Source organism: Diprion similis, chromosome 3 (assembly GCF_021155765.1).
Source record: "Diprion similis isolate iyDipSimi1 chromosome 3, iyDipSimi1.1, whole genome shotgun sequence".
Taxonomy (NCBI): Eukaryota; Metazoa; Arthropoda; class Insecta; order Hymenoptera; family Diprionidae; genus Diprion; species Diprion similis.
Window position 1 is genome coordinate 12,216,176 of NC_060107.1, and position 27,845 is coordinate 12,244,020.

The 27,845-nt window shown below is 34.9% G+C and overlaps 2 protein-coding genes across 6 annotated transcripts; both read left to right on the forward strand.

Annotated features, from left to right (window-relative positions):
- The first annotated feature begins 628 nt into the window (after positions 1-628).
- Positions 629-9,633, forward strand: LOC124416776 (TLC domain-containing protein 3A). The gene is made up of 6 exons (XM_046898104.1): positions 629-951; positions 4,642-4,904; positions 5,428-5,734; positions 5,824-5,925; positions 6,014-6,142; positions 6,945-9,633. Exons 1-6 carry the CDS (start codon positions 916-918, stop codon positions 7,149-7,151), a joined length of 1,044 nt encoding a protein of 347 aa, XP_046754060.1. The 5' UTR covers positions 629-915; the 3' UTR covers positions 7,152-9,633.
- Positions 9,634-10,943: 1,310 nt separating this feature from the next.
- LOC124404198 (anillin) lies at positions 10,944-25,112 on the forward strand. Of its 5 annotated transcripts, none has more exons than XM_046878143.1 (19): positions 10,944-11,405; positions 12,640-12,766; positions 12,837-13,037; positions 14,142-14,314; positions 14,480-14,794; positions 16,910-17,537; positions 18,293-18,588; positions 18,672-18,774; positions 19,589-19,818; positions 19,895-20,005; positions 20,821-21,020; positions 21,093-21,228; positions 22,164-22,419; positions 22,748-22,912; positions 22,994-23,217; positions 23,573-23,743; positions 23,839-24,061; positions 24,154-24,298; positions 24,386-25,112. In XM_046878143.1, the coding sequence occupies exons 1-19, from the start codon at positions 11,388-11,390 to the stop codon at positions 24,489-24,491; spliced, it is 3,828 nt and encodes a 1,275-aa protein (XP_046734099.1). In that variant the 5' UTR covers positions 10,944-11,387; the 3' UTR covers positions 24,492-25,112. The 5 variants fall into 5 exon arrangements, with proteins under 5 accessions (XP_046734099.1, XP_046734101.1, XP_046734100.1 ...); XM_046878145.1 differs by having other exon boundaries at positions 19,898-20,005; XM_046878144.1 differs by having other exon boundaries at positions 18,675-18,774.
- The last annotated feature ends 2,733 nt before the right edge of the window (positions 25,113-27,845 follow it).

Here is a 27,845-nt window from a genome sequence, read left to right on the forward strand (position 1 = left end):
TTTTTGTCAGAAAGGCGCAACAGATATTCGTCGACAATTACATTTGTGCGTTACAACTATATTACAGTGTAAAAATTCTCGAATATTTATTATAATATAAGTTATGGGAATCCAAATTTTAATTTTTTAATTACTCACTAGTTAAATGATTTACTAAAAACTTAAATACTCGTAGTTTTTTTTTAATTCGAGCGGGAATCACCACAGCAAAACATCTACAAAGGATCATAGATTCCAGACAATATGAAATTCAAATGGGTTATACAAATGTAACGAGTGACCAATCTGTAATGATGCATGACTTAATATTTATGAAAAAACCGTTGTCTGTAAAAATTTTCCAATCACTTATTGATTTATTTCATTGGTCTGTTCCGTTAGATCCGACCAATGACATCACTTAGTGTCGATTAGTATCAGAAAATTGATGTCAAAGAAAAGCCCGCTTTTTCCTAACTTTTGATTCAACCCGATTTCAAGAATCGTCAAATTTCTCCTACTACGGCGGTTGGTAAAATCGGCAAATCAAAGTTCAAACAAAGTTGCACAGAGAGCGCTGAAACTCTCTTTCGAGCTGAACGGCTTCCCCTTCCACTTTGGATTTGTGGGACGGTAGAGTGGATTTCGCAGCTCAGGAAACAGTTCGTGATACACAAGAGTCTGGTGCTAGTGAAACCAGCGAGACGTTAGCTATTTGTCGAACGAAATGTTGTCAGTCGAAGTCGCGATAGATTTTATACGCTTTAGTAATGCAGGAAAATGTCACGAATGAATAGGTAAAATTTTTTGACAGAGAGAGAAGAAGGAGAGAGAAGTTGCAAGAATAGTAATTTGTCTGGTTAAAAACCCTGAACGGGAACGACGGCAGTCGAGCGGTGAAGAAGAATAAGAAAAAAAAACGTACGACGTGGTAAAATGGTGCACATAAATAATTCCGGCAAAAACAAAGAGGTAAGCCTTGTCGAATATATTTTACTTTATTTTATCACCACTTTTCCATATGCGTAGGAATAGCGTATCAAAATCCGCTACGCAAGTCTAAATTAAAATTATTCCGATCGTTCCATGTTATTCAAATACGGAACGAACCGTAATTCACGGAATATAATGTAAATAATTTCTTACCGGTTGTCAGCCGGCGTCGAGACTACTTATTACCTTCCACAAAGAATATTATTGATTTATTCGGTTCGATTATCTCAGCACTAATGACATTGAAAATCCCATCTGAAATTCTTGATTTTGTATTATAATTGCACAGAGAAGAAGAGAAAGCAATTCACATCATGTTTAATCAACCCTTGAGGGAAACCCGCTTCCCAAAAGTCGTTCACCCCAATTATTGCCCAGCTTATTGTTGCCTAAGCTTCGCAATTATTCATGTATTTTTAAACCCCCCCCCCCCCCCCCCCCCCCCAAAACAAATTTTTCCAACTTGCGTTCGTTCCATTCATCGAGACATCCCGATGCATTTTTTTGTTCAACTTTTCGAAAGACAATGTCTTATGTATCGAACAATCGGATGGTTCTTTTCTGCTTCGCTTGCCAGCTTCAAAACAGTACTTATCCACATACAGTAGAAAAAAAAATGCTGAACTGCTGTTGGCTTCATATTTCTTGTGGCTTTCGTTTCTTTCTCTTTGTAGCATGAATTCTAATTTAACAAGTCAGACGCTGACATTAGTAGGGTTATTACAGCTAAGCCTTTTAAGGGAAAACCCAAATTTCACAACTTTGGGGATTTCTCAAATTGTATAAACCGCAATAAAGTTAGACTTGATCATATTGAAAACTGAACTGCTTCAAAGTCATTTTGAAATAGCGAAATGGTGACTTTTGTCCAATGTTTCATCTTGTTAACGTTATTAACATTAATCTACTGATGATTCAACAGCTTACTCTTATAAGCATAATGACATGACAATAGGAATCAAAAGAAGTTAATATTTTATGTAACTGTCATCGATACCTAATTATCAATAAACTAAAACGAGTTTGAGGAATTTTAAACTTTCTTTCTTGCCAAATTCATTTTTTAGTCCTGTAAAATGAAGTTTCTCTAGAAGGAAATGATTAATCCAGGGACTGACCGTATTTTTATTTTACCTATAAATAATGAAAAATGTGATTCATGTGAACGTTTGAATAAACAAATCGATGTGTTCTGTGAAAGTTTACGGTCACCTAAGAAAATTCAAAAGTTTATGATTTTTAGTTGTGTTTGAAGGTTGGTAACTAAAAAAAGTTCCTGCTAGGTTTTAACACTACTATAAGCGACTTGAAGGCCTATTAAGAGCATGTTTGGACGATAAAGTGGTGCTATAAATTGGTTAAACAGCCAACTGACAATAAGTAAAACGATAAGATATAATACAGCGTCTGAATTTAAGCACACTTGTTTCCGTTCACATGTATGTCTGCTGTGACTGTGGTAAATTGTCCATTTTTGCCAATGTATTTCTGACAATTCTTCCATCTTCAGGTTCCAAGTTTTTGGAAAATTGCCTAGCTCAATATAATATTCAGTTCAATATAATATTGGTTAAACATATTTTACATCTTTCTTAAATCAGAACAACAGAAACTACGTTTCATTGATTAAAAATATCGTTATTGCCCTGAATGAAACAACATCCCCACTGTATGATAGAAATTAATCTGAGAAAATTCAAATAACGCAGCTAAGATTTAAATAATTTCAAAAAAGGGTTCGTGATTAGACTCTTAAAAATTATTAAACTCTGACTTATTTTACATGATTCTAATGTTTTTTTTTTTTTCACCAGAGATCTCCAAATAATGGCAGAAAAAAATTTGTAAAACCAGATGTCTCCGAAGTCGGTAAAAATAAATTTCTTATCATTACGGTATAAGACTGACGTTATCAATGAAATTTGCGCATTACAACTATACTATAATGTGAGATTTCTTGAGTGTTTTCCAGATAGTTGGTAGAGGTTTGTTTAATGCCTGATCATTTTGCCATTGATTTCTGTAACTACGTAGTAGGGATGTTGTTTCATTTGTGTTCACTATCATTGGTTAAAATATCATTGCTGGAAATTCTTCAGTTTCTTTTTTCTCTTTTATTGACTTTGATTCCAATGGTGGGGTCCGTTTGTCCTTAATCGTGCAACAGTAACGATATCAGTTGCTTTGTTTAGAAAACAATGGTATCTGCAGTGTAATCTTTCACCTTGGCTTAACAAGATTAACAACTCTAGAGGTTCACTACACTACCTTTTATTAACTCCGTGATACTACGATCGATTAAATACTCTCATATGTCGGGAATGATGCACACAATATCGCAATCGAACAATCAATAATCCAAGGAACTTGAGTTTTTAAAATGTCTGTGACATTCTAAAACCAGATACAATTGACTAGAGCCTCGCAATCAATTTAGACACTAATTACTTGAGTACTTCAATGTCAATCATACCAATTTGTATGAGATTCAACCACTTCTAACGTCCGTTCTGCTTCACCAGCTGTGACTTGTTATATCATTGCCATTGCTGATGCTATATACTCTCAGGCAATGAATAATAACAACAAAAGGTGCAGCGACAACGAGTTACATGACAAGTTTAGCGATATTAGTGATATTTTTTCAACCGAGTCTCATTTTACAGCTCTTTTATTATTGAAGAGATAACAACTTCCAATGAAGTTTACTCTGCCATGTACCTACATCATCTATATCTATACCTATTCTATGCTATGCAAATATTTTTTATATAAACACTGAATAGATACAAAAATCATCTCTGTGGCTCGCATATTTTGTCTATTTTTGCCAAAGTGATAAGCTCTTTCGAAATTTCCCTGTAGTACTGAACGGGTAGTGAACAAGCAGTGAGTCAAACACTGGAAATAAAAATACGCAATAGAAGTATATTACGTGTGTTCCTATAACAGTGCAAAGAAATGTTGTACCCTTATGTTTTACGTTCTTTATAATGTTGCATAACTTTGCTGGGTTTTCCGTTTCATTGAAAATTAACGAGCGTAATGTGTGTAAAAGTTGTGAGTATTTGAAGATTCAAGATTTTCAAGCTTTATTCTATTTCGCTTGTACTACAATTGTTTTTTTTCTCATCATTTCACCACTCATTTTTTCTTCCATATCACATAACATAAGAATTCTATTTTATATTACTTATTTGCCCTATTATCGTAGATTGTTCAGAATTAACTTTGCAATTTGCATTACATTAGCGTTAATAACTTCAACTTGGTATAGAATGACAAAAGTAAGAACCTTGCAACAAAAGAATTCGATTTGAATTTTGGTATTTCTCTTGCAATCCATAAAAAATACTCACTATTTTCAAAGCTTACATTTATTAATTCATTCTTTGGATGTTCGTTTCTCTACTAGTCAAAAAAATTTATCCAGAAGAACAGCAAGTTTTATTTGGAAAACCTGGGATCATTATCAATCACGGAATTTCCTACAAACAATAATTAAAACTGGACACCTTAAATAAGAAAGCAAGACAAAGATTGATCAGCATTGTGCTTTCACTGCGCAATCACATGTAATATGCTAAATCATGTTCCTGTATTTTCTATACACTTTCGATGATTTTCAGGAAGAAAATTTTACTAACCTTCTAATTATTCCTAATTTAGATTCACAATAAATTTGGGGACATGTCGCTGCTGCTTGCTTCAACTGTCGGTTCCTTGGGAGTTGCTGTCGGCTCCGTCGCTGTTTTAGAACCTGGAGATAAGATCAGCTTCAAACGCGGCGCCTGTCTGTCCGCTTTGGGATTCATATTTTTTCTCTCCCTATTCGACTTCCTCAATCACATGGCACTGAGAACCCGCACTGGTTCTCGCATCAGGAAGAAGTACCATTTGACGTCACCCGATGTTTTAGATATATCGAACAAGTTAGTATACATTAGTAATTACTCCATTTCATTCTTGGTGATAAAAATTACTTTGGAAATTTCTCGACAGTTCAGCAGAAATATGTTTGAATAATTCTGATAATTTTTTAGCAATTTTAAGAAAATTTAAAGCACCCAAAGGAGCTCATATTCTTTTTGAAATTTATTTTCTACCGAAAATGTCAAAAACGGAGAATTGGAATTGGCTTTAATAGAAATTGGAAGATTTTTTTTTATAAAATACCAGTCGATCACTTCTCTGAAATACCTGAAATTTTTCAACTATTACTCATAATTTTAATATTAATCAAGAAATATCAGGATTTTTCATAAATCTGCTGAAACTAATTTTCGACAAAATTCATAATACTCAGTAGTACTTGGAATTCGTCTCAGAAATTGTTAAGACGATCTGAGACACTGTAAAAAATTTACATTCTGAGTAAATTTATAAAAATTCGTTCTACGAAGAAAAGATGTATTTAAATTTGATAATCAGCAGTATTCTTTTTTCTCTTTGCAGAGTCGTCTCCGCAGTTCAAGCTGCGTTGAGTTGTGTAACGGGTTCTATAGTCTGCATGTGGTCTTGCACAAGATCATTCCTTCACGCGTCTCATTTTATGAGCGAAGCGTACGCTTGGTTCGGAGCTTCCTACTTCTTCTACGATATTTGGTCTATGTATCGAGTGCATGCCAGTATATCAGAGCACAAAAAGGAGCAAAAATCTGATGCAGGTCACATAGTAAACGTTCGACTTTATCTCAAGGAACAACCAGTCATTGTAATGCATCATCTGTTCATCGGCAGCTTTGGATTTTTGATCATAGTTGTGAGTTTGTCGTTGCCCTCTTTCAGTCTGATCGATTGATTCAACAATGTGTTGGGGCGAAACTCAGCATTTTCAATTTTGTTTTTCAGTATTTACGCGGAGGTCTAGGTGACTGCGTCTTTGGCTTTGTTTATCTCATGGAACTCAGCACACCCTTTGTATCCATGCGAGGAATACTAAGTAGACTTAAGGTTAGTGAAGCAATTCGTGTATTTTTCGTTGCCTTTTTATAAAGCTTTAAGCTTAAGTATGTGTACGATAATCATTTCATTACCTCAGATGAAATCCACTCAATTATACGTGACCAACGGACTGATTATGATAGGGACCTTCTTCATATGCAGAGTTGCGATGTTTCCATATCTTTGCTACTTGTACAGCGAACTGGTTGGTTTGCCTTACTTCGAGGTGAGTTATATGTTAACCCTAATCTCAATTTTGGACTTAAATTATTTGTAGAAATTTTTACAAATTCACCCTAAATGTGGATTTCTCACAGGTTCTCAATTCTTTTAATTTTTACAATTTTTCTTAGAAGTATCTCATATTCTATGCCGAAAATTTATTTCAATAGATTTGTGAACCTTCATATCTCTTGAAAATTCTCAAAAAAAAAATTTTGTTATTCTATTATTATTGATATTTTTTTACAGATATGTGCAAATTTTTTCAGTTGTTTTTCAGAAAAATTAATTTTAACTGTTTTATAAAAATCATTTAATTTATCTGAGAAATCTATTCCAATTTTCTGTAACGTGGCGTATGGTTAGAAAATACGTAGATGTACCGGAACCTATATTGTTTCATATTCGTGATACAAAAAAGATCTTTGAAAAATATAAGTTTTATTTAAAAATTGGTCTGATTTCATTTTTAATTTGACTTGGGTTAGAAGTAGACAGAAAGACGAAAACGCCGAGTCTTTCTCAATTGGAGCTCAAAAAGATTCTCAGTTGTTCCTGGAAAAACATTAATTTTTATCTTGAACGCGAGGGAGTCCGAAACTCAGGAGTTTTTGTGGTTTTCAGTAGAAAAAGAAGTTTCGAAAAATTATTACTTTCCACCGGAACCCCTCTAAAATATATTTAATTCCCTCAGATATTATCACAATAATTGAAACTTTTGCAGAAATATGAAGTTTTTTTTTACCTGTGAATGTTAGTCAGAAAATTGAGTAATTAGAAACTGAATTACATATTTTCCATTACAGGCAATAATGGCTCTGCCTCGTGGCTGCAAGATTAGCATTGCGATATTATTGCTGCCGCAGATGTATTGGTTCGTTTTAATGGTATTGGGAGCCATAAAGGTTTTCAGACCAAAAACAAATAAACAACAGAACGGCAATGCTAGTTTGAACAGCAGCTGCGGTAATAACAAGAGTATAAAACGACTCAACGGTAAATTGCACAGCTGATCTAAATGTAAGATCAAGTTCCTCCGCTCGTGTTGAGTAAGTAAGTCACCTAAATCATGTTTTAGGCAATTAATACGTTATTCGTACATAGTCGGAAAGTATTAGGCGATGTTATCGATTTTTGTTTAAATTATTGTAATATTAACCCGGCTTTATTGTTATTATTATTATTATTATCATCATCATTATTATCATCATCTTTCAATGTGATATGCATGATTCTTTTATTGTAACCAATAACTAACTGTATTACTTGATTTACAATGGATTCGATTAGAATTTATTAGTCATTTACAAGAAATCACCCACCCTCAATAAGCTTTATATATTAAATAACACGTAGTTAAATATCTGTCTTTAACGAACTTAAGAAACAAATTTTCGAGGTAAACGAGAGAACAAAAAAAAAAAATTGATGATTGTTGTCATCTATCTGGAGTATACGTGTATGTTATTCTTGCATCAAAGTGTAAAATGTATATCCATAAAAAATACGGTTCATACACACACGCTATCTGTCTTCTAGTGGTAATGTATTTAGCTATTGCTAATTGATATGGTCAATAAGTTTCTCAAGGCTTATTTCTCATCCTTGATTTTATACCTACTTCATTTTCGTACCAACTAGTAACTGAAATGAATATTTTTTTAAATTGGTTCTAACGTAATAGACTAAACTTTTTGTTCCTATATTGAGTTGCTAAAGAATTTAATAAGCGATGTCACATCGTCTTTTCAATTTCTCATGTTTACGATAGAAATATTCAGCAGCAAAAGAACACAAGTCACGTAAGTTGTATTTTTTTTATTTTATTTTTTTCTTAATTAATGTGTGCGTTGTCATTTACCGCTTTCCATGGCTACTTTGCCATGTTTGATAATTTTACTCTGCTGTTGGATCAGACAAAATGTTAAATTCAATTTGAATCCTTTTTACTTGTGCTGAGTTTTGATCAATGATATTTTGATGCAAAGAATCATGTTTTCAAATCAGTCTTTAAATATTGAATATCGTCTTGGTGTAACACTGAAGAACGTGGAAAATATGTCCACTCAAAGATCTGTGAAAATTTCGATGAATTTTGTCTGCTAATATCATATTCATACGAAGATTAGATTTATGTACTATTTATCTGGTTTATTTTTCCATCTCAAGATACAAATCTTATGTCTTGTCTTGTGTTTTATATTTAATTAGAAAACCTACAATTCGAAATTTCACTTTTCTCCAAGCCGGACTAATTTTCTTATTTCTATGTTAATATAATATCCACTTATATGATATTATATATTTATTTATTTTTTTGCGAAACTCATTTTCGGAACGGAGGGATTCCTATATTGTATTCCGTATAATATATTTTTAAAAAAAGAGTGGTAGAAAGTGACTGATAGAACTTTTAGATAAGAGTTTACTGAGCGTCATTGGTATAAAAAATTCGTCCCCGACGTATTACATATTATTAAAACTTGATTAATATTTATTTACACGTATGAAAGCACAAAATTGATTACCGACAATGTGTAGTCAGTCCACTGTGTGTAAAAATTGATATTTTGTCAATTGCTTGAAAATTTTCCATAGCTTTCTGGTGCCATGCAGGAAATATACTTCTGGTACACATTTATTATTATTGTATACAAATGACAGTATAAACTTCAAATAAACAAATTGAATCATGTATTTGCAAATTGTAATTAATACTGAAATATCGAGGAAATGAAAAATGTAATAGTGATTGGATGAATTATTCACAATGATATTTTCTTGTTCACAATTTTTATTAATAAGCGTTCCTATGTAACGAAGAGGTGTCGAAATGTTAGCTGAGATCAGGAATCCAAAATTTGGCAACAATCGATGTAATACGCATAATTAAATCTTCCAAGAGCTTGAATTAATTAATGCCAAGATTCTCTCAGTTCTTTGAAATCTAATTAAGGAGTAGGATCTGATGAGGCCTTCTTTTTCGCGCATTACAACATGTGAAATATACTGACAGCCGTGGTGATACAGCACAAATCATAATCCTATAATCTATATTTAATGCATATAGCGCACATTAAAATTGCTTAGAATAATGCCATGATTTTGAAATATCTTTGGCCAACTTACAGAGTAGAGAAATACCAAATTCAAATCAGATGTGTAATATGTAAAGTGAATCAATTGACTGAGATTATAAAGCATATAGAGAGATATAATGTACTAACAATTTGATATTATTTGAATTAAATATTTATCTCGATTTAATCTTGATATCCGAAACATCCGTATATTTACTTATTTAGTCGTTGTCTAGTCATGCCATTATTATTATTATTATGAAACTGTGTGTAGTATAATATAATAAATATCTAATTTAAGTACATAACAAGCATTGGAATACGTACATAGTTCTATATGCATATAAATAAAAAACAATATAATGTTTTGAAATAATCATGTTATAGCTAATAAATAGTATATGAAGTGTTGAAATTTGAATTGTAATAATATTAATCATGATAGAATATTATAACAATTCTATAATAATCGTTTGGCTATGCAACAGCAGAGTGCCAGAATTTCTTTTCAATATTTCAATTCCTAACAAGATTATAATAAAATAATCGTGAAGTCAATCATTCGACAATGATTACTATCAATATATTTGTAATCGATTTGACAAAATTTTTAATTGGCTCGATTGCAATACAAAGGAAATCATCATGTACATGATTAATGAGTTGCAAAATCTGGTACTCGGTTATTCTATTTCAGTGATCTTCATTAAACTCATAAGACAGCTTAATAAATGTTGGATCAGTATATGATTGATATAATATATCCAATAAAGGCGCTCGTGAGCAATTGTACAGCTACCAGTCCAATGAATAATAGTATTGCAACATAATCCAACTTAATATCTGGATTTGTAGATTCGGAATTTGGTTCGCTAGGATGAATTCTTAGGGCATTCGACCGAAAAGTCCGTATGATGTTCTCCTCCATTCTAGTTTATTGCCTGTATATGTATTATAATCATTATAGTATATTACTTTCATAAAATTCTTATTATAATGTTCACCAAATTCAATTCCGTATAGCTTCTTTTACAATCTAAATTATCGATTGACACGCAGATATAGGCTTCAATATTTATATGTATATCTATTATTACAAGGTTATTTGAAGCAATTCCATAACTCAAAAACATTTTCAAGTAACCTAGCAACCACTTTATGGGTTGAATACATTTCTTTGACTATTGTTGCTGCATTTGATTGAATGGTTGCCAAGCCTTGACTAAAACTATCCCAGAGCCACGTGTTATATATGTAGATTTTCAGAAATTTCTACGAACTTTCTCAGAATCCAAATTTCTGACAGTTTCTTAGTTTTTTTAAGAACCCCCTTGCTATATATGATACATAATTTTGCTCAGAAATGTTCTAAAACTATCCATGAAATTTATAAACAAAATTATGAGAAATTTCTGAAAAGTCTTTCACCAAAGAAAGAACGTGGATGAGGGAATTCGGACCGCATACTAAGTTTTATGAATAAATTGCCTTCTGCACAGAATTGATTAACAAGTTATCAAAAAATTCGAATGTCCAACGTTCAAATTCGGTGCGCATGCGCAGAAATATAATCAACCGTTTGCATATTTATTCCAACAACTCGACCAATGAAAGTCCGTTAATTCAAACTTTCGAACGTTCTTCCCCCACTCTCGGGCCGTCGCCCGTCGGCTGGCTCTATACAGGAATACAGGATACGTATGAACGAGTAGTCAGCAGTCAGTACACAAACAAACAGCAGGTCAGCGTGTAGCTCTGGAAAAAATATCGTCGCAACAAGTTTCACGGGCCGATATATTAGAAGCCGGATTCGTATCTCGTTCGAAAACAAAGTAATAAATAACCGATGAAGTTCTTTCCACAACTGTGAAGTTCGACGAGTTTGTGATCAGAATCGAAGGAGATATTGACTTTTTGAATTTCATCGGTGATCCGACTTGAGTGAGCGTAATAACGCGTAAAATGGCGGTTGCATTTGAATGCAACGGTTGTTGACAGTTTGGCAAGTTCGGTCGAAGGGTGCGGCGTGCCGTTGATATTCTAGCACTTATTTCACGAGATAAATAAGTATATTCGCGTCGCTCTGAGCTCTCTGTCAGACGGGAAGCGTCGGGCTGCGATTCGAAACGTGTGTGCTGAAATTCTGAAATTTCTGCCCAAAATTGAACAATGGATCCCTTCACTCAGGTAAGCGACGCTATGCGGATTATACCCGATCCGACGCATTATTTACTTGGAATTGAACAGGATTACAAGACCCAAGTACGCGTTGACCGTTGTGTTCCATAAAATTTATGATCCAGGTAGTCTGGTCCTAATAATTTCACGATTGAAATACTCTTGACTATTTTGCAAGTTTAGAATGACTTCGAAGCAGTTGGGTTTGCGATATCTGAGTTTACTTCATTTTTTTACGTTTTATTGAATTTTAGACGATACTAATTTTGCTACTAATGATTTCATATTAATATGCATCGTTAGATTGACGTTACGAACTTCAAGCTCCTACAAACTGTTACATTTCTCTGCGGTTTTATCTTATTCAGCAATACTTACACGAGGCGAAATCAGTCTTGATCGAATTTAGTTTAATCAAGTGTAAATACAAAGTAATTCACCCTTAACATAGATCGAGATTTTAGGTTAAGGTTGCATTCTTCGGACGCCAATTCGTGTAATTTTAACCCTAATTGGTCAGCAGATCCGCATAACGGTAACAGAGGATGAAATACACCCCAGCTCGAAAAATTGACACCCTGCTTCAACAATGAGTTCTAAAATTCTAGAAAAAATATCTGGATATTATTTAAAGACCATAGAAAAAGCTCTATCGGTTTTCTAACTGAAATCGATTGTTTAAATATTGTAAAACATCGGCAAAGTGAAGGTACTAAGAGACTCGACAAGGAGTTTGAAAAATGTTTGCAGTGACATTCACCCCAAGGGACCAATTAGGAATTAGGGTTAATAAAGCTCAGTTTATCTAGTCAGTAATTAAAGGCTGTGCACTTTGTTTAACACATTTTTCACAATTCTTGTTTAAGGACAAAGTTATCGTATTATTAAACTTGTCATTGATGATCGGGCTTTCCTCGATTATACATAAAATTCCTCGATTTTTTACACTCTCCTGTCTTCAGGTGATGTCATTTAGTCCAACTGCCTTCTGAGTCCTATTTTGATTATTTTGATTGTTCAAAAACTTTCCTGACCAGATTTTGTATCTGCTACTTGAGGAAAATAATCCCTCAAGTTTCTTCCGCATGTGTGAAAAATCTTTAAACATATATGAGAGAAGTACAGAATTATACCTTTTACTGTTCCATTACACTGATCTACCTTATCCAAAATAGTCAAGTCTTGCTCACGAAACTACTACGTCATCCGATTTATGATATCCGAATTTTTTGGCCTACTTTAGCGAATGTTAGAACGTGCGAGAGCAAGGAGGGAAAAATTAGACACGCAATTGTCAAATGCTGGTCAGGATCTCAAAAAACGGCGGAGTCCACTGAAGGATGCTAATGCCATTTTAGCACAGGTTCCAGGTACGTTGGTCCATTTGTGTCTCTCATCATGTTCAGTTTGCATTGTTTGATTTTGCATTATGCATTTTAGTACTGGAAAATCATGCTGCGGCTAAATCACCGGTTAAAGATTCTCCAGTTAAACAATCGCCGATTAAATCGCCGCGAAAGTTTTCTCCTACTAAAATTCCTATCTCAACTCAAGAAGGCAAAGAATCCAACAAAGAGAATGGACAGAATCAAATATCCGGTGTCAGATCCAAGCTACATAGGCTGGGCAAGCTATACTCTGGTAAGTTGTGCTTGGTTGGTGCTGTCACACCTACACACATTGATATCATAAACTGGTTCCTGCATGCAATATAGATATGGTACCACCAAGGCAGATGCTAAACCATCTATGTGTAATAAGTACCGATCACAATGCCTCAAACATTAAAATTATCACTATATTCCAAAGTGAGAGAATTATTGGAAAGTCTTCATAATTTTTTAATGAATTTTTCAGAAATATGTCACGTTTTTCGGCTGTTCTAAGCAATATTCTGTAGAACTTCTGGAATAGTTTGAATTATTTTGACAGTCTGAAGAATTTGACGAAATTCCATAGGGTTTTTAAAAAAACTCATATTCTTTTGGAACTTTATTTGCTAATAAACATCTGAAAAGCTCTGACTTTCCAGGTTTTTGATTATTTCTGGATATTAAGTAGAGTCAGAGGTGAAAAACTTGAGTTTTTTGTCTTCCAGACTATTTCTGCCCATGTGAAGTTAAAGATGAAAATTAGACCCATTTACTAGGAAAAACTGGTGTTTTCTTGACATTCCATTTCGCATCACAAAACCAAAAATATCGGATCCCTGGTCTTTTTGTATAGTTTTTGAGCATACTTTGTTATAGAAAACTGGGATGGAAACCTCAAAGAAAATATAATTTAATAGGAAACAGTTGGATACATATGTTTTTGAAATGCCATTTTTAGACTCTATTTAGGATCTATTTTTAGACAAACTAGAAGTACGAAAATTTTCGACAGTGATTGTCAAGAAATAACAAAGTTTTTTGATAAACCTGCTGAAATTAATTTTCTGCACAGAAATCGAGATCTTTAGGAACAACTTATATAAAATTCTTAGAATTTGTCAATGAGACATCCTAATAACAATAATAAAATCTGAAAACCATGGAAATTTGGATATAAAAAATCTTTTCCAGTAACAGAAATATCAGGACAGAATATCATAAGCTTTCAATTTTTTTTATTAACTTTTCTTTTCAGTAGTCACGATTCAATTAGAATTCTTATAAATATTTGAAAATAGTAAACGGTGTCTTGAAATAACTTTGAGGATTGCAAATGAAATGTATCTAATTACTTGAATACATATTTCTTCAGAGGATTGCAGCCGTGAATTGAGTTCACCAATTCACAGAACAGAGGAAAAATTTGCAATTGAAGAAGAGTCGACCGATCAAAAAGCTGCTAAGCCAGGTGCAAGATTAGGCAGACTTGCTGCATTGGCTTCCACGATAAACAATTGGGAGGATGACCTATCTCATCCAATACTGGTGAGAAATTTGACGAATACTTGTACTGTAATGTTCACATTGTTTTTATCATAAAAAAGGGAAGAAAATACCAAGTGTGGATCACTTTTTGACACTAACTTATGATCGATGATAAGCTACTACTTCACGCAAATTAGTAATGGAGTTAAATATGTTGTTGAATAGACCAAGTCAGTCGAAACTAAAGCGTCAAAGGTTCAAGCTAAGTTCAATGAACAAGCAAGAAACGGCAGCAGCGAGCCTCAGCCAAGTACTAGCGGATTATCTAAACAACCGAGTACAAGCGGGTTGTTGAAGCATCAGAGTCCAACTGGATTGTCAAAAATGTCGAGTACTAGCGGGCTATCCAAAAAGCCAAGTACGAGCAGCATATCGAAGCAAACCAGTTCAAACGTAGCATCCAGCAGTAATCAAGCTAGCCGAGGAAAAGGTAGCCCCACCAAGCAACTCAAATGGGATCAAGCTGTGCTCGAAACCCTGGTAAGTGTAAAGTTTAATTTGCAATCTCAAAACTTTGCATCTCTCTCATGGAGTGGTAGCTTATCCCAATATAAACTTGTTTGGTTGAATGTTCTCTCATGAAAGTTGTTAAGAAAGTTTTTAATGCTTCATCATTTCAACTGCCCTTATAAGTTTAGTGGTATATTTTTTCATCAAAGAGGAAAGAGATTCTGTCGTTTCATGTGTTATTTGATTGAGAAATTATTAATTTAACTAGGAATTTTTTTGAAAATTTTCTCACAAGCTCGGCCTTTTGATTGGATTGAATTTAGATAAGAAAAATAATATCTGGCAGGTGAAAAATTGAAGAAATAATATGATGCAAATTTTTGTTCAACACACTGCTTGGAAATAACTTTATCTAACATTTTAATTCATCAGTAATCAATTGAAAAACCTGATCAGAGCCTGTATCAAATTTTGTCAACCCCCTTATGGCTGTTATAATGTAGTTTGACAAAAAATTCTAAATTATATCAGATTACGAACAGATTACTGTTACTTTCCAGAGTACCACACAAAGTTTTATGTGCTTCTGCATTAATGCTTATGTTAATTTCTTATGTGGATTGTGATGTGATTTTTATAAGTAATTGATGTTCGTTGAAAAAATCTATATAAGTTGCTTTCCTCTGAGGAAACTAGCATAACGTCAGGGCAACTTCAATGACTAGAAAGCATGTGGAAAACTTGAGGTAGTGGGAATAATGAGAAACGTTTGGACACTTTAAGAACAAATAATATAATTATCACGTGATAATAGGATAATATCAATATATGTATAATGCCCCCTTAACAATTTGACGCTTTGGAAAATGGTGCTGGTTAAAAAAAGCAAAGGTAAATTGATTGGAATTATTTTCAAGAGTTGATTAAGGATGAATGACAAGGTTCGTACTCACAGGCGGAACCTGAAAAACTGGGAAAATTCAGATAATTTCTTACACCAGGGAAAAGTCCGGGCATTTCGAAAATGAGACTAGAATTTTGTGTCTGTCAAAAGAATAAAGTTTTTTTTATACAAAGTATTATCAGCCTCGACGAAAAAGAATACACTTAAAATTTTGTTTCGTTGCACCACTTTGTGCTTTCGTAATATTAAAGGTATTAGTATTAATGTGTAAAAAAATAGTCAATCATCAGCGGTATACTACTTGAAAGGTTACTGGAAAAATCCTCTTTTCATGCTGGAATACCTGGAAAGGTCAGGCAATTTCAGATTCCAAAAAGTGTACAAACCCTGAATGGATTGTAGAGTCTGAAAGAAAAGTTAGGAAAAGAGAAAAAACGGTTTTAAAAATCTCGAGTAATATCATTTGTGCCAACAAAGGTGAACACAAATGAACCAACATCGCTACTAACAAGTGTTAAATATTACAAATGATTCTGAGCAAACTCGCATAACAGAAACTAAGATATCAACAATTTGAGAAAAGACCTTATAATCAGAACATGTAAAACGATTAAATTCTGATATTTTATATCTGATTATAATTCTATTGAGCTCATTTAGCTCTACGACCTAATTCTAAATTGTCTAAAAGATATTCAACAAGTCTTCCATTATAGCACCGTTGTAACGAGTAAATTTAATTGTGTACCAGCATCTATCATACCGTACTTTCGGAAATATATTTTATGCCCTTTGGAGATAACTACTTTTCAGATTTCTTTCAGTTGATCTCTAGAAATCTCTATGGTGAACAAAATAAACCCAAAATCATCAGATTAGGATATAAAATATTGGATTTTAATCATTGTAAATATTCTAATTTTAAAAACGTTTCTCAAATTATTTATATTTTAGTTTGTACTGGTTGAATTTATTCATATTAGTTTTGATTATCATTGGTGCGAACAACACCAGATAGTTAGAGATCTTTTCGACGGTTGTTTCTTGATTCCTAAATCTTGGATCTGATTTTACGGCACATTCATCCTGAAATCAGGGGATACTTTCTTTGTGCTTTGGATCTTTTTTCGCAACTGTGGGCTTGGTGGACTGGTATTTTAGAAATGAGGTCGATGGAAATAAACAGAAGTCTTAATAAGCCGTTGAAGAAAAAGTATAGGTTTCACAACGGTGTTTTCCAGGAGGCTCAAGGTTTTACTCGTACTACCAGCAATTCTCGCCTTGTGTATGACTATAAGGGTTGTTCCCAGGGATCCAATTCAGATTCGGGGAAATCGTCGGCCGAGTTGACGTGGTCGAATAACGACCAGCAATTATCGGATGTGGATAGAAGATCACTGCCTAAAGTGATATCTTCTACTTCGAAGTTTGATGGAAATCATCATATAGAAGGAAAAAAACCGAGCGACGATAAGAGCGCTTCTAGGAGTCCTACAAAAACCTCGCATGCTAGCATTAATAAAAGTATTAGAACACCAGAGAATAATACACAGAGTGTAAGCTCCAGCACGAGTAGTGACAGTAACCCTATCCCGAATACTTCGTTAGCTTCAAAATTCGGCTATTCTTCACCTAAAAGCCCGATTCAGTCGCCAGGTTCGGTATTGAGCAAGGCTTCCATGTTCGAGTCTAAAGCCATGGAACCCAAGAGGAAGGATCCTGCCGAAATGACCCTGTCTGAGAGAATGGCTCTGTTCGAGCGAAACAAAGGAGAAGCTCCTCTGATCCCCAAGGCACCGCTATCAATGTCTGTTTCCAAAAAGCAATTGGAAGAGAAAGATCCACACAAGTCGCATCACACCCCTGAAGGTAGATACACATTATATATTTTCTTTTTTGTTTGGAAACTCAAAATCAAAGGTTTGCATATTAATACATTGAACGTGTATATTCGAGTGAATAGCTGAAAAAGTCGGTTAATTTTCAAAATTTATATTTTGACAAACAATTATTTAGTTTGATTGGGGTTTGTGTTATTTAATAGTCTGAAAATTAGACTTCATGTACTCGTTTTGAAAAAAATCAGTCAACAGGAAGCACTGTTATTTACAGTACTGTTATCCGTTTCACTCGGTGATGTGTTTCCCATGCCCACAATATCTCAATAATGACTGAATTGATTCATTTCAAATTCGGAGACATCCGGATTTCGGGATAGTTGATCCTCTTTGCTACCATCCTATATTCTGTATTTATTGCCATTTCTTTTTGTCAATGGAATGAAGAAATATGTTAAATTTTGGATGGAAAATCGATCATCGACTTTAAACGTTCGCCCTTCTGTTGAATAAACAAAATAAAAAAGCTTCAGATCGTATCAAAGAGGATAAAATATCCAAGAATTCTGTCTCGAAATTTGAATTGAGTCATTTTGAGCGAAATGGTTGACGTTATTATTAATAGTTTATTAATTTATTCAAATAGAAAACACATGCGAATGAAGCTCCAACTATGTACTAATGAAATCATTGGTTATCAGGATGAAAATTTTTTAAATTCATTAATTTTTTTTTAGCAGTTTACTCATGTACACTCCCTTAAATGTGGAATATTTAATCTTTTAGAAAAGCCCGTTTCATCTGCGCACAGTAGAGCTGATGTCTCGAGTAAGAAAGTGATAGCTCAACGTGCTTTGTTTGAACACGGAGGTCAGACGCAAGAATTGGAAAACGACATTTTGCGAAATTCGCAAAATGAGAGACAACGAGAATTGGAAATGCTGAGGTCGCGGTTTAATCGTAACAAAGAAATGGCTCAAGCTGCCGCCGGTTCGTGCATCAGGACTAGCGAAAGCAGTGACGGAAAGCCTAACTCCCCAAAAAACTCACCAGTTTGTCCGGTCAGACCAACACCTGCTTCGGTATGATTGAAATACTCGTCAAAATCTGACCTCGAAATCAATAAGTTGTCATTTAAGTGAATTTAGAGGGTTTATTTATGCAGGAGACCATCCCACCGCCTCCCCCACCTCCGCTTGGACAACTGCAGGACAGTGTTAGAAACGGTGATTCAATCGCAGTAAAATCGTCTCCCGTTAAGAGACAGGGTAAGCAGAATCACATTCTTTTCATCACAATCTCATCTTAGCTGGGTCAAGAATGTGTGGGGCGCATACAATTAGGTCGAAGTAGTGTTCAGAGCAAAAAAAGTGTTAGAACAAAGGTTCAAAAAGTCACTTAAGCTGATCTAGTTACGTATAACTAAAAAAGTTTCCTGTGACTGGAAAATTTTTTTAAATCTCACTGCTAGATTCACACCTTGAATTTTAAATATCAATACTTTATTATGGTAACTTAACTTAACGTAATTTTACTCTCTCAATTTTTCACCAAACAATTTACGTTGCTTGTCTAATTCAGATTAACAATTTTATTAAATTATTACATAAAAATTTTTAAATTAATTTTATCGTGCATGAATTCTCTGTAAAATATCGCAGTTAGATTTTGATATTAATTCATTTAGTACTAAATCACACGTTTATTATTTCTAAATTATGAATAATAAAATCCATCATAGACGATATGTAGCATATACATATATGAATAGAATCAACTATTTTTCCTCAGAATCGGACAAACTGAATAAAATTTTCGTTAACAAAAGCGTGAAATGAAGTGATCACTGTGATGTTAATAACATGATGTTTGCAGTTGAAATCAAGTGTGTAAACATTTTTTTGTAAATTACGTACAAACTTTTTAAATTATATTTATCTTGATGACATTTGGTTATATTTTTCAAACCTTTGCTCAGTTAAGATTTTGTTTTGACGAAACTTCGAGGTAATTTACATATATTCTCTAACTCGCCAACTAATTATTCATGAATTCATGGTACGTTTTTTAATGATTTTATAGTGGCTAGGAGTCTGCCGAAACCGCAGCAAAACAAGACTCAATTGGACGTCAAACGAATTCGAGTGTCTCCACCAAAGCCAGGACATCTTTATCCTAATCTCTCTGATATCGAGCTGACAGAAACAGAAACTGAGGGTGAAACGGAATACACCGTTGGGGATACAGAAGCGGAAACTGCAACACTGGATGAAAAGACAGAGACTGAAACAGAAGCGGAATACTATCTTGAGGTAAAGATAGAGCGCAGAATTTGTGTCTCGCCTGATTGTTCAATTCGTTTGATTAATAATATCAATTTTCAATCAGCAGGAAGATACAGAATATGACAGTACCGAAGAAAGTGAAGGTATTGGTAACACCAGCCTTGGAAGAAGCATACTTAGAGTCGTAAGTCAACAGTCTGTCTTGAATAAAAAGGTGAGCCAGCTGTGATGAATAAACATGTGGATGTGGACGTTTTTTTGAAATATCCGTTTGTTTATTCACACTTGTAACCTATCAAAGATTTGACTAGTGGAATGAAGTATGCTTAATATGCAACGAAACTTCTCGAGTCTGTGTCCCAGTCTCTAAAATAGTGAAGTGTTTATTTGGTATTAATTATGATAATAACCTACAAGATTTCCGTATCTGCAGAAACTAGATTCAACAAGCTGCATCTTTCGAACGATCATTCTGAAATAAAACTTTGTACTATTGCCTTTCTAATTTTTTTATTTTTTTTAGCCCAACCTTAGATTAACACAAATTCTGTTTCTTCCTAACTTAGTACTTTAGCAAACCTTATCTTCGGAATGTTGATTTTGAAAGCAAAAGTTTTGTGGAACTTTTTTATTTCTCATTCTCTCGACTAGTTTTTTTTATTTCGACTGATGGAAATTAATCAAAAACATTTTAAGAAGTCCGCTGTTGATGAAGAAACTACACTTTCATCCAACCATCGTATCTGCAATGCTGAATTTTGCACCAACGTCACGTGAAGGAGTGATGTGTAGTTACAAAGCTACTACTTGCTAAAGTAGTAATTCAGTAGAAAACGGTCTTTGCATCCTTCTTCAAAAAATAATGATGTAACTACTCGACAATCGAACTGACAAGAAATAAGTCATATGCAACATTGCTCTCAGAATAATCGTTCCAAAGCTACTGCTTGCTAAAGTCTATTTTTGCAGATTTAGTAATCTTGGAGATTGTATTATAATGCAGAATTGAACACTTATAAATTTTTTCAGCGATCGATAGATCCAGATCCAGATAGTACAACGTCAGACATTTCCGTGCTGGACGAAATGGACGAGTATTTGGACGAGTGTTTAGCTCTTCAAGATGAGCAAAACGCGGGTGTAGGAACGGAAGGACCAACTCCACCTAAATTAAACCGCGCAGGAAAAAGTCCTTCGGCTACTTCGCACAGCTTCAAGTATACTCAAGGGTAAGTAACAATCGGTGACTGAATGTATTGGAACTGTCTTCAGTCTCCTTATATTTCATCTGTACTTCACAGGCAGTCTTACCGTTCTCCAATCAAAATCACAACGCCTGCATCTTCACCAAGAAAAGGCGAACAATATGTAGTGGAAGGAGATAATCACTTGCCTTTGATGCACAGCGTCAGCTTTTACAGAAGACAACAGTCTCAGGTAAATATTCATGAATAAGATTTTACGGGCTGAAGCTATTTTTTCGTTACAAAATTCTTAAACTTGTCTGGGTTTTCAGTCGAATAATTAAGTCGTATTTTTACTTTTTCAACTCTAATTGATTACTCTCGGTGAATTTTACCCCAAACATTTTTCAAACCTCTCATAGAGTCCCTAAGTCGTGGAAATGAATCTCTTAGCGCCATTCTCATGCGAAATAAAGCGTTTTTCGACATTTTTGGTACTGTCTTTAACTTTGCCGATTTTTTTTACAATATTTAAATAACCAACTTTGGCTAGGAAAACTGAGAGAGCTTTTTCTGCGATCCTTAAACAATATCTAGATATTTTTTTTAGATCTTTAGAACTCATTTTTGACGGAAAATATCAAGTATGTGGTGAATTTCACACAGTGTGACCGTTATGCGATTCTACGGAAGTGTGACCAATTAAAGTTAAAGTAAACCATAATCGGAACAAATACAACTCACTGACATTTAAAGAACTAACTAAAATCTTTGTTCAAAGAATGTTCAGAAATATGAATATTATAGGCAAAGAAAGGTACACTATACTGTAATATACTATACAGAACTGTAACAATATGACGTCACCCATGCTAAGATATATATTGCAAGATTTATGAAGTTCGATTGTATATTATGATCATATTATTTTATGTTTATCTACTTCAAACACACATCAAAATTGAAATTTCTTTCTCTAATGCAAAGATGCAATTATCGCAACATTCATAGTAACGAGTCTGAGATTAAAGTACACTTTCTTCATTACATAATCCATATTTTTACACATACTGAATTTTCAAAACTTTATTCGACGTAAATTCCAAACCGGAAAATTCATGCTATTTTTTGATACTCTGTTCTTTCTTTACCATAATTAACGCTCGGCGCACATTGAACAAATTTCAGACTCCAAAAACTCCCGTTCGTCACGTGACTCGAATCCCAGAGCCAGAACTTACAACGCCCACTTCATCGTCGCAATTCGACGAAAGGGATGAATCTGTGCTTGTGCAAGAGAAAGTGAAGCGACTTCTAGAAGAGGTGTGCAAACAACAGACGGTGATAAGCCAGGCAAGCCAGGCTTTGAACTTGTGCAATGCTACTGTTGAATTCAGTGGTTCTAGAGAACAAGTTGAAGGGGAAAGGCTGTTGCTTGTTGCCAGTAAGTAGCCATTGGCTAAGTCATACTTCAAAATTTGATAGGGCTGTCTGAATGATGGACAAATCGAACCGAACATTCGAGTATTGTTCAAATAGTTCAAATTATTCACTTAATTCTATTTGTTCGAATAATTCGAATAATCTCAATAGTTTGAATCATTCTCATATAGTTTGAATTATTTGAGTTAGTTTAATGGTTCAAATTATTTCAGTGATTTAATCAGTTTGACATATGCAAATTATTCGGCTGACTGTCAAAATTCTTTTTAACACTAAAATTAAGTGTAACTCTTGATATGAACTGGAATCCTCCAACTCGCTTTTCACAGCTCACAGGCGGCAAGCTGCACTTCACGAGGTTCAGAGGTTGAAAGTAGAAGGAACATTGAGGCCTGCTGTTCCAGGCTCACCGGAGCTGCAAGAAAGTGGCTCTTTGACCATATCCGCAATAACGCTGCCCTTGAAACAGAATTATTTCCGCAACATGGACGCACGTAATATGTTTTGTATTTTAGGGGAAGATTCATTATCTTTACCTGTATTTCGAACTAACTAAAAACCGTTCGCTATTACAGAAAACTGTTACCACTTCGTCTGTCTTGTACGTCATCTGGATCATGTTGTAGCAACGCCTGTAGTCGTTGCCGAGCCTGGTGATTCTTGTCTTCGTTTTTCGTCGACGTTAAAACTCCAGGATCTTTACAGTGATTTTAAAATCACGCTCGAACTTTATTCCCTTCAAACGAGGGCTGAAGTTCTTCCGCACGAGATCAAGTATCACATTCATAATAGTAAAAAGGTAGCTTAAACCAATTATTGCTTTCGTTTTAAGTCGAATGGTGCTAGAGCCAGTCTACCAAACGCGTTCAATATCAATTATTTTGGTTATTATCCGAATTTACACATTTAAGAAAAATATATTTGTTTTATGCAACAGTAATTCCAATTAATATCTCTCTGTAATGTAATTACCATTATTTGTAGAAATACAATTTATGGTGTTATTTTTGCATGAATTTAAAAAGTTTTTGGCTACATTTGTGCAGCATTGCATGTATATTTGCGCTACTTGCGGCATTGTCATATCAGTGATCGTAGGTTTTGATAATAGTCAAAATAAGTGTAACTTATTTCGAATATCATTTGATTCGCAGACTTCCGGAAAAACGCCGAGGAAACTTTTGAAACAGGAAAGCCGATTAATGATGCCTTCGGTTCAAAGTCCTGCTGGGCCGACTGCCGTGCGATCGCCGGCTTTCAGTCTCACCGGTTATGTCATATTCAGCCTGAGAGAAGTTCAGCGACAGCAGTGGACCCTCAATAAAGTATAGCAGATTTATAAACCGCATCGAAGCTGTCTAGTTTCTATAATTTATCATCTATTTTGACTCTTCTAAGTAATTTTTATTGTGAATTTCAGGTTCCACAATCGTCTCCATTAGAAGGACGACTTCAGATGCACGTGTCATGCGAACTTTCGGTTTCTGTTGAGCATCGGGGATTTTTGACGATGTTTGAGGATATCTCTGGATTTGGTGCATGGCATCGAAGATGGTGCCTCCTCAAAGGTTCAGCGTTATCTTACTGGAAGTATCCCGACGATGAACGCAAGAAAACACCAATCGGAAGCCTGGACTTGCAAGGTCAATTAATTTGTGATTGAATTCCAATTTATTGCGATAATTCGACGACAAAATATGCAGCTCGTCTGATATTTGATTATTCAATGTCGTAGGTGTTACAACAATGAACATTGGTTTAGTATCACGGGATATTTGCGCCCGGCCAAATACCTTTTTATTGGAAACGACTAGGCCCGCTCAACAGGGTGACTCGGAAACTTTGGTCATGGTGAGAATGGGGCCGCAGACAACTATAAGGTTCGAATTATTCTAACACCAATTAATTCTTCTCTTTGTAGAATTAGAGAGTAGGTATATGGCATTGAATTGTATGGATGTTTGCAGGCATTTGTTATCAGCTGATACTAAGGAAGAGAGACTTGAATGGTGCTCAAAATTGAACAAGACATTGAGCCTGATGCGAGCCTGGGGTGGCACATCATCGTCATGATTGGGATGGTTATTTTGAAAAACATCCGATTGCCACAGGGGCTTTCGTATATTGTAAATATTTATCAATGATGGAAGTTCTCTACAAATAGAATTATCAATTTTAATAGTTCTCCATCAGATTCTCATCTATATTCAGGCTGATACTTCCATAATTTGCGGACAAAAGTGGCATGGTTGTATTAAATTCAATCCACAGTGTCAAACATTGTGCCCTTTTCATCGGAAATTGTGCGTTCAACGCATTCAATGATCAATTTTTGATATTTTTTTTTATCAGATTTGCTAATTGAAACTGATTTCCGTTTCTTTTTGAATTAAAGGAGATATTTCGAGAAAGAGTAAGAATATTTCAACTGTAGATCACGAGTTAAATATGTTTTCTATATGATTGACGTATATGTTCATGGATCATCGTTGATATTGTTCATTTTCTCTTCGCGTACTCTGAAATATCTCGTGATATTTTCGAACTCTTGATATCAACTATTGTCACAGTAGAGCGATGATTGTTACAGCTAATGATGAAACAAGTCTTTGTTTATTTATTTAGCACTTTAGGAAAAATATGATAGCCTACTTTTGGCCACAATTTATTCTATCACACGATCTTTTACAATAATCGATATAACTTTTCGTATCCTAGTATAATATATCTCTTGAGATAAATACGTAAATGATTTTTATCTCGTTATACATACGTAAATATGTAGAAATATGATACGAATATATTATTATTTTGATACCATTTTCTATCATGGTAGTAATACCAGATAATCTATTGTTGTGACACTGATCATTAAAAATCACCACGATTCAACTGGACTGATTGTAAATATAAGACAAACCTATTAACCAATAATTACACGACTTTGAGTTCATATATTCATCAACATACTTAAATTGCATTTGGTGTAAGTACATTGCTGTGGGCGTAAGATCGCAATACGCCTGGGATTCCGTAGTTCGAGTTGCACGTATTTAGCAGTAAATATGGAATGACAAAAACATAACTTATTGTAAAAATACTGATCATTTCTTCAGCATTTCTCTGCTGTTAGTCCTACGATGTTTTTGTTGAGTTTTCTAAGTTCCTGGAAGTCCAATTAGTCTGAATAGGGTCACGCCAATCGATTCCGAGACGGAAAATTTTCGGCTCGAAAAATGTCGATAAAAGTAAGGTTAAGCCCTTTGGATTTTTGGCGAAAATTTCGACGACTTTGGAAAGTGCTGCAATTAATTCTTTAGGGCACTATTCCGACGTAATTTTGCGAGAGGAATCGATTAGGCGCAGTCCCAATACGCTGCGAGCAACGGATCAAAAGTTACAGACAAAAAACTGCAGATTTTCATCGTCATTTCTCTGCTGTTGGTCCTACGCTTTTTTTAATGTGTTTTTTGAGTTCCTGGGGTTCCAATTAGCCTAGAAACGCTCATACAAATCAATTCGGAAACCAGAAATTTTCGGCTCCAAAAATCGCAAAAAAAGTAAAGCTAACCCCTTTGGATTTTTGGCGAAAATTTCGACGACTTTGAAAAGTGCTGCAATTAATTCTTTAGGGCACTATTCCGACGTAATTTTGCGAGAGGAATCGATTAGGCGCAGTCCCAATACGCTGCGAGCAACGGATCAAAAGTTACAGACAAAAAACTGCAGATTTTCATCGTCATTTCTCTGCTGTTGGTCCTACGCTTTTTTTAATGTGTTTTTTGAGTTCCTGGGGTTCCAATTAGCCTAGAAACGCTCATACAAATCAATTCGGAAACCAGAAATTTTCGGCTCCAAAAATCGCAAAAAAAGTAAGGCTAACCCCTTTGGATTTTTAGCGAGAATTTCGACGACTTTGAAAAGTGCTGCAATTAATTCTTTAGGGCACTATTCGGACGTAATTTTGCGAGAGGAATCGATTAGGCGCAGTCCCAATACGCTGCGAGCAGCAGATCAAAAGTGACAGACAAAAAACTGCAGATTTTCATCGTCGTTTCTCTGCTGTTGGTCCTACGCTTTTTTTAATGTGTTTTTTGAGTTTCTGGGGTTCCAATTAGCCTGGAAACGCTCGTAGAAATCAATTCGGAGACCACAAATTTTCGGCTCCAAAAATCGCAAAAAAAGTAAGGCTATCCCCTTTGGATTTTTGGCGAAAATTTCGACGACTTTGAAAAGTGCTGCAATTAATTCTTGAGGGCACTATTCAGACGTAATTTTGCGAGAGGAATCGATTAGGCGCAGTCCCAATACGCTGCGAGCAACGGATCAAAAGTTACAGACAAAAAACTGCAGATTTTCATCGTCATTTCTCTGCTGTTGGTCCTACGCTTTTTTTAATGTGTTTTTTGAGTTCCTGGGGTTCCAATTAGCCTAGAGACGCTCATAGAAATCAATTCAGAGACCACAAATTTTCGGCTCCAAAAATCGCAAAAAAAGTAAGGCTAACCCCTTTGGATTTTTGGCGAAAATTTCGACGACTTTGAAAAGTGCTGCAATTAATTCTTTAGGGCACTATTCCGACGCAATTTTGCGAGAGGAATCGATTAGGCGCAGTCCCAATACGCTGCGAGCAACGGATCAAAAGTTACAGGCAAAAAACTGCAGATTTTCATCGTCATTTCTCTGCTGTTGGTCCTACGCTTTTTTTAATGTGTTTTTTGAGTTCCTGGGGTTCCAATTAGCCTAGAAACGCTCATACAAATTAATTCGGAGACCACAAATTTTCGGCTCCGAAAATCGCAAAAAAAGTAAGGCTAACCCCTTTGGATTTTTGGCGAAAATTTCGACGACTTTGAAAAGTGCTGCAATTAATTCTTTAGGGCACTATTCGGACGTAATTTTGCGAGAGGAATCGATTAGGCGCAGTCCCAATACGCTGCGAGCAACAGATCAAAAGTTACAGCAGAAAAACTGCAGATTTTCATCGTCATTTCTCTGCTGTTGGTCCTACGCTTTTTTTAATGTGTTTTTTGAGTTCCTGGGGTTCCAATTAGCCTAGAAACGCTCATACAAATCAATTCGGAGACCAGAAATTTTCGGCTTCAAAAATCGCAAAAAAAGTAAGGCTAACCCCTTTGGATTTTTGGCGGAAATTTCGACGACTTTGAAAAGTGCTGCAATTAATTCTTTAGGGCGCTATTCCGACGTAATTTTGCGAGAAGAATCGATTGGGCGCAGTCCCAATACGCTGCGAGCAACGGATCAAAAGTTACAGACAAAAAACTGCAGATTTTCATCGTCATTTCTCTGCTGTTGGTCCTACGCTTTTTTTAATGTGTTTTTTGAGTTCCTGGGGTTCCAATTAGCCTAGAAACGCTCATACAAATCAATTCGGAGCCCAGAAATTTTCGGCTCCAAAAATCGCAA

Excerpts from the sequence above, each read along its gene's own strand:
- LOC124416776 (XM_046898104.1), top strand. The coding sequence starts at position 916 with ATGGTGCACATAAATAATTCCGGCAAAAACAAAGAG. Across the intron at positions 5,926-6,013 it reads GAATACTAAGTAGACTTAAG|ATGAAATCCACTCAATTATA; the intron begins GTTAGTGAAGCA and ends TCATTACCTCAG. Across the intron at positions 6,143-6,944 it reads TTGGTTTGCCTTACTTCGAG|GCAATAATGGCTCTGCCTCG; the intron begins GTGAGTTATATG and ends TTTCCATTACAG.
- LOC124404198 (XM_046878143.1), top strand. Across the intron at positions 13,038-14,141 it reads GCTGGGCAAGCTATACTCTG|AGGATTGCAGCCGTGAATTG; the intron begins GTAAGTTGTGCT and ends ATATTTCTTCAG. Across the intron at positions 22,420-22,747 it reads AAGGCTGTTGCTTGTTGCCA|CTCACAGGCGGCAAGCTGCA; the intron begins GTAAGTAGCCAT and ends CGCTTTTCACAG.